The 7035-nt window shown below is 35.8% G+C and overlaps 2 protein-coding genes across 3 annotated transcripts; both read left to right on the forward strand.

Annotated features, from left to right (window-relative positions):
- The first annotated feature begins 1714 nt into the window (after positions 1–1714).
- cUnh7orf78 (chromosome Un C7orf78 homolog) lies at positions 1715–3694 on the forward strand. The gene is made up of 5 exons (XM_084418019.1): positions 1715–1906; positions 2314–2776; positions 2886–2970; positions 3225–3358; positions 3450–3694. The coding sequence occupies exons 2-5, from the start codon at positions 2351–2353 to the stop codon at positions 3528–3530; spliced, it is 726 nt and encodes a 241-aa protein (XP_084274145.1). The 5' UTR covers positions 1715–1906; positions 2314–2350; the 3' UTR covers positions 3531–3694.
- A 170-nt stretch (positions 3695–3864) lies between these two features.
- Positions 3865–6425, forward strand: arl4aa (ADP-ribosylation factor-like 4aa). Of its 2 annotated transcripts, none has more exons than XM_084419341.1 (2): positions 3865–3964; positions 5475–6425. In XM_084419341.1, the coding sequence occupies exon 2, from the start codon at positions 5557–5559 to the stop codon at positions 6163–6165; it is 609 nt and encodes a 202-aa protein (XP_084275467.1). In that variant the 5' UTR covers positions 3865–3964; positions 5475–5556; the 3' UTR covers positions 6166–6425. The 2 variants fall into 2 exon arrangements, with proteins under 2 accessions (XP_084275467.1, XP_084275468.1); XM_084419342.1 differs by having other exon boundaries at positions 3873–3975.
- Positions 6426–7035: the final 610 nt, after the last annotated feature.

Genomic DNA, 7035 nt, shown 5'->3' on the forward strand with positions numbered 1-7035 from the left:
GTGCCACTCCTTCTCAAAGAAGATGTGAATAACATTCGCGGGATGAAGATTGAGCACTGGTATAACACCATCTGTTTCTCTAGGAGGGGTGTTGACACTCTGTATGAAATAATTAAATTCTTCCTCCACACTGTATATTTTTACTGAATGATACTCATTAGGCAGAACAAAACCACAACATATTCCCAGTGTTTTTACTTTGATTTAGATAAAAGGGGTTAATGCAGCGTAACAGCTGTCACACCTAATGGGAAAAGCAGATTGTTAAACAATCAAAAGACTTTTCCATGACCCAAAGGTGTGATTAGCAATCAAAATAACACAAAGTCTAAAAGCTGCAAATGTATAAAATTGAACTAAAGTGTTGGTAACATGAAAGTAGATGCTTTAAAGAGATAGTAGAATTCTGGCATTATTTTACTCACTTTCAAGTTATTCTAAACCTGTATGCTGCTATTTTTTATTCTGGAAAATAAAAAGGAGAATCTTTGAAGAATCTTTATATGTAATGATCATACTCCAAAATTGCATATAATTGTCTTATGGCATCGGAAGATGTGAAATATAGCATATGAGCTGTATGGACTACTTTAAGGATACTTGTATGCACAATTCTTATAGCAGAAGAGTGTAAAGATTCTTAAAAAGAATACAAATGTAAAGATTCTTTTGTAAGTTTTCCTTTTTGAGTGAACTATTCCTTAAAGAAAAAAATGAATAGTCCATCTGATCACCTGTCAAATGATGATTTGTACTTCTTTGTATGTGACAGAACTAACAGGAGTGTGAATGATAGATTTGTCTGAACTTTTACAAGGGTTCTGAGGTCACATGCCCCACATGCTCTTAAGCTAAGATGCTCATTTCCATTGTTAAACAGGTTATTGCTGCATCTCAAGAGAAGCAGCTGTTTATAAAGGGTTGACCAACCTATAGCTGTCCTACCAGCTGGACATATGACTTGTTCTATGTGCAATAGACAGTTTGTGTAAGGAGCTTCTGCTCTTAAAAAACATAACCCTTGTAAAACCCATCTGTGCCCTTTGACCCACTGATTCAAGCTCTGTATACCTTTTTTTTTTCTGGCCTGAAACGTTCATGTAAAGTTCATATGGAGTAGAAATTATAGTCAAGGTCAAGTCAATACCCTTCCACTCTAATGGCACGGTTTACTGAAGACTTTTAAGCACTTAATCTTTTAGAATCCTTTTTCTTGTGGTTGGTCTGTTAATAAAAATTTGATATGCTCTTATGTATTTACAATATCTTAGCGTCCTCTGTTTTCTTCATCTATTACCCATCAACCTCTCCTCTAGCTTTAAATGAGTTGACTGCTACCCTCTGCTGGTTTTAGTTTGAAAGTACAATTTGAACTTTTGATTCAACTTACTGCAAAACACAAAAGCAACGTCCAAAACATTTAACACCAATGAAATTGGAGTCATTTAGGTCAAAAAGCCCAAATCAACATGAAAGAGATCAAATATGAACATTTGCTATTTATTGCAATTGCTAAAAAAATGTAAAGAATAAATATAAACCTAAAAAAAAAAAAGTTCCACCATATACACATTATTATTGAATTAATTATCATTTATGAATTAATTCATAACTGAAGATATAACTCATAGCAATAATATGTTTCACAAAGTCTATCATACTCAAAGTGGCTTTAATTAATAGTTTGATGGTTGCTAAGGCGTTTCTTTGTTTCCTCAACAATGTCCCCTCTGTGCTCTGTCCACATGCAGTCTCTGAATGAGAACTTGAAACTCTTGCTGCCTGGCAACCTCTTTTTGTTGTATCCAATGCTCCATGCTGAGCTGGCTTAATTTTTTTGATCAAGCACAGCAATTCGAACTCTTCACTGTCTACTTAGTCATGGCTGAATGACAGCCACTCTGCTGTAAGTTGACCTTGATTTTTTATTTCCTTTAAAATGTCAGGTTGATAGAAATAGTTCTTGCTCCCATGTATGAATATGTATTTATCTGTCTGTCTGTCTATCTATCTATCTGTTCATCCGCGCATTAATTTATTTACTTTTGCATTTATTTAGTTAAACTTAGTTTTGTTTTTACATTATTTAATGTCTTATTAACATTATTATTATTACAGTAACAAAGATTTTGGCTTTTTTTTTATACAGTAGCCTATATAATTACATTTCTATCACCCAAGTCATCATCTTTCTCCTGGTTTTGCATATATACTGGCATTTATCTGATAAGATTCAATGAAATTCATGAAATTGTTGGTGCACTAAAAAAAAGTAACCGTTTTATTCATTATAAAGTACATGTTTGGTCTCAGATCATTGCTATGAACATAAGGATGTGGCTGATTCACAATGAATCTTCCTGAGCCTTTGGATACTACCACGTCTGTTGACCTCAGAAGAAAGCTGCTGTTTTCTGTGAGTCAAAACTTGATCTCAAGCCGGAGTTGTGGACTCGTCCCGCCACACCCAGTTCCCCTTGATCCATGGAACATGAAAGCTCCTGACTTCACCCCAAAACTCTACAGGTCTGTGGGTTTGCCACGGATCAAGAGCAAAAACATTCACCTGGTTAAATCAAATGATAGTGTGGAACAAAAATCTTTCGTTTTGGAAAAGATTAAGGATGGTACTTCAACATTATCTCGACACAAAGAACAATCATTTATCACATTCTACAAACCACCAGACTCACTAGAGACAAAACTGCTGTTTGTGAGAGCAGGGACGAATCCTGTCGGGCCTTACAAAGATCCAAAACCTCACAACTTCAGACCTGTAAGTTTTTTACATAAAAAGATGATTGCCACCATTATCTGCACTGCACTGTATCAACACTAGATGACAGTCTTTATAATACATTTAAACACTCCTTATCCAATTGCAGTGTGCTGAGGGAATGCCCGACATGGTGACTTCTATAGAAAAGGATCCAGACTGCTTGTTCTTAAAGTCTCAATGCCTAAAAGCAGGTGTATTATTTTCATTAAGACATCATGACTGAAAACAGAGAGAAATATGAATGTTTTTTTGTTTGTTTTTCCAACACTGAACATTGGGTTGGTTTAAATTGTGTTGCATATTATTGCCCTTGTATTTGAACAAGCAATCTTGTACTTATGCAATAAAAACCACTGTATAGAACAAAGGTCTTTGAAACCACCCAGTAACCCAACATGTAGGCTATTACTGATAAGAATTGCATTTTATTTCAATGTCTCAACAGTCACTGGCAGCTATCCTGACCTGAACCCTTCTCACAGAGACAAAATGGACACTTTCAAACCGGCAGAGCTTAAATGGGACCCAAGGCTCATACTACCAAAGATGCCATGGCCTCCAAAATCTGCATCTTATACAGTGAGCATGTAGAAAACACCCATATCTTCTACCAATTAGCCTAACAGATTTATGAACTTTTTTTGGAAACATTTTACTCTCTGTGTTACAGAGATATCGACGCAGAAGAGGTGTATATAGTGCCTTAATGGACCGAATTGAAGAAAAGTTGACCAACTCTTGGAGGAAATGAATCTGTTTCAAGAAAAAGAAGGAAGGTTGCTGTTTTGTCTACTGTTTATTCACTCACGTTAATTATGTTCTTTTTTTGATAAACTGTAAAATATATATATATATTGCAAATGTACATTTATTATAACAAAATAAATGTAAGCACTGCATTAATATGAATAAAGATAAAATGTTACAAACGAGATGTTAAAAAAGTTTTTATAGTATTAGAAAATTAAACTATAAACACTTAATAGTTGCAGCTTTCTCATTTTTCTCTTTGTATTCATTATGAACGCATGACCTCCGTTTGCGTTGACCAATCATTTTAAAGGTAAACAAATGAGCTGCTGCGTGTGCGCGTGAGTGCAAGCGCGCGCTGCGTTCAGTCAGTCAGCAGCACGCAGAGCAGAGCTACTACTAGGGCGTTAATCAATGAAGTATGAAGTCTGAACGGTAAGTTGAATGTGCGACTGTGAGTTTAATTTTAAAACTTTTAACTAAAGACGATGGATACAGACTCATCTTTATTTTCTATAAAAGCTCATTTTGTCTGCGCGTCATGATTAATTCATTATACTGGCCCCAGGCGCGAGCTGCGGTTCACGCGCTTTAAACATCCACACATTTTCTCCAAAGCTGCTGTCACTTCGATTGAGGTAATATTTGCAGAATATAATACGGATGTAATCACTGTTTAGGATGGATAAATGCGACGTCTGCGTGGGCTTTAGTTGCATTGAGAAAAGTTTCGACTCGACAGGTGGAGTGACTTCCAAAGAAACTAGGCTACGTGCTCAGCAGAACTCTCTTATCACGCTCTTATTCATTGTTGGACCACCCTATTTATCAGTTTCTAGGAAACAATATTGCGTCATGAGTTAAGTTAATTACATTGCGTACTGAGATCTTGTGGGTTTACAACACACCCATGTTCATATTAATATTATTTTTACATTAATGAAATGCTCAAGTACAAAATGAAATTTATACTAACGTTAACGTTAAACTACTGTATGACGAAGTACTATGTTTGAAATGTGCGAGAATTTTGTCGTAATGCAGTATTGATATGTATTTTTATATAGCCTAGACTTTGAGTTTGACACTGTACTATCCTAAATGTACTGTAAATATATAAATATAACATTTCATGTAATTTTAATGTACATATTTAGGCACTGCTTTTAACCTTTTCTGTCAGATAATGTGGGACAGAAGTCAATGAAAAGTGAACTGCATTTCTACGAAAAGCCATGTCATATTAGCCTAAAGGAAGTTAGTTCACCCAAAAATAAAAAAAATTGTCATCACTTTTACTCACCCTCAAATAGTTACAACACTGTATGAGTTTCTTTCTTCTGTTGAACAAAAAAGAAGATATTTTGAAGAATGTTGGTAACCATCCATTGACTTTTTTTTTTCCTACTATGGAAGTCAATGGCTACCGTCAACTGACTGGTGACCAACATTCTTCAAAATATCTTCTTTTTTGTTAAATAGAAGAAACTCATACAGGTTTGGAACTATTTGAGGGTGAGTAAGTAATAACTATCCCTTTAAGGTGGTCACGGTGGTGTTTGGAACATTAATACGGGTTATTTAGTTGCGTAAAGCGGTTTACCAGCACTAACCAGCTTGAGCAAGGTCTACCATGTTAGTTTAACCCTTACCAGCTGGTAGTCCAGTCTTAATTTAGATCTGTTTGGGCCAACTATGTTGAAACCATTGTTTGATATGGTCTATGAAGGCTCATAACAGTACAATGATTTAGGATCATGCATCAGAATTTTTTTTTTTTTTAAGTAAACCACTTTACCTGAAAGTCTCACTTTGTTTGACATGTAAAGATAAAGTGGGACCGTATTTAAAACAGATCCACACAAATAATTGTCATTATCCAAATTGTATTCGATCATTCAATCACCATTTAAAAACCACCATGTGCCTATGTATGACCTTTTAGGCACGCATTGGATGTGCAACTGGGATTTTGGACCTATGGAACATCATCCTAAACTCCTGTTGTTCTCACACTCCTGAGGGAAATGGGGAACGGAATATCAGAGCAACCCAACTTTCTTTCCAGTCTTCCGTTCTGTAATTCTCTTCACATCTCTATTCTGGGTCTGGACTCAGCTGGCAAAACAACAGTGCTGTACCGTCTGCAGTTCAATGAGTTCGTCAACACCGTCCCCACCAAAGGTTTCAATGCGGAGAAAGTCCGATTAGCTGTCGGGGACTCACGGACAGTGACGTTTCACTTTTGGGACGTCGGCGGCCATGAGAAACTGCGCCCTCTCTGGAAGTCCTATACACGATGCGCGGATGGCATCATGTTTGTTGTGGACTCTCTGGACTCGGAGAGGATGGAAGAGGCTAAGACGGAGCTTTACAAAATCGCCCGCTCCTCTGAAAATCAAGGAGTGCCTGTGCTGATTATTGCAAACAAGCAGGACTTGAGACAGGCTCTGTCACCGTCCCAGATAGAGACCATGCTGACGCTCAAAGAACTGGGACCCTCTACGCCATGGCACCTGCAGCCCACCTGCGCCATCATTGGTGATGGTCTCAAAGAAGGACTCGAAAAACTTCATGACATGATCCTAAAACGAAGAAAGATGCTCAAACAGCAAAAACAGAAAAATAGACCATAAATGTATTATATAAATCATTGGGTGGGAAAAGAACAATAGTTGTGAACTGTCATTTTTATGTGCCCAGAGTTGGTCAAAACCAACATGCACTTTAGTTGTTTACTTTCTTGTTATTTACTTCTGGTTGTTTACTATCACTTAGAAACATAAACTTAATATAAAAATTGTTTTTCAATGATCACACTGAAGGATGATTCAAGTTGTTGGTTTTATTTAGAATGTGAATTTGCAATAAAAGGGCTTTCGATGTTTATTCTAAATTGTCACATGTTGTAATACTTGCACACACTGAGACTTTAATGTCTGCCCAGTCATTTTCAGGTAATTTTTCCTTGTACTATCATGGTATCGGGAAAGCTTGCCTAACAATGAAAAATCTGTCACTTACTCATGTTCATGTTTTTTTTTTTTACTGAATAATGACTTAAATTTCAGTCTCACACAAAGCCATTGCATGTAGTGATGCGCAATGTATCTGTACCATATAAATGAACCGCCGAGATAGTTATTTGTGCATGCTCTTTTCCTTTATTCTTTTACATTATATTACCATTATATTATGCTTACTTAAAGTTAATTTTTATAAACACTAATAATTTAATAACACCGTTAAATATAATCTTCAACAAATCTCAAAATTAATATCCACTTTAGATACGGCTTCATTATAATGTGATGTCTAAATTGATTTTATTTTATTTATTATTTATACAATGGTAAAGAATTTCAAAATCGACCATTTATTGGTTTTGGGCCAGAATTTTTATATTGGTGCATTACTTATTTTATGGCTTTAGAAAACTTATAATGAACAGTAGTTATATGGAGAGCTTTTATAATTGCATGGTCTTTCATAATATCTCCTTTTGT

This window comes from Rutilus rutilus (assembly GCF_951802725.1).
Source record: "Rutilus rutilus genome assembly, chromosome: 9".
Classification (NCBI taxonomy): Eukaryota; Metazoa; Chordata; class Actinopteri; order Cypriniformes; family Leuciscidae; genus Rutilus; species Rutilus rutilus.

Excerpts from the sequence above, each read along its gene's own strand:
- cUnh7orf78 (XM_084418019.1), top strand. The coding sequence starts at position 2,351 with ATGAATCTTCCTGAGCCTTTGGATACTACCACGTCTGTTGACCTCAGA. Across the intron at positions 2,971-3,224 it reads GTCTCAATGCCTAAAAGCAG|TCACTGGCAGCTATCCTGAC; the intron begins GTGTATTATTTT and ends ATGTCTCAACAG. Across the intron at positions 3,359-3,449 it reads CAAAATCTGCATCTTATACA|AGATATCGACGCAGAAGAGG; the intron begins GTGAGCATGTAG and ends TCTGTGTTACAG.
- arl4aa (XM_084419341.1), top strand. The coding sequence starts at position 5,557 with ATGGGGAACGGAATATCAGAGCAACCCAACTTTCTTTCCAGTCTTCCG.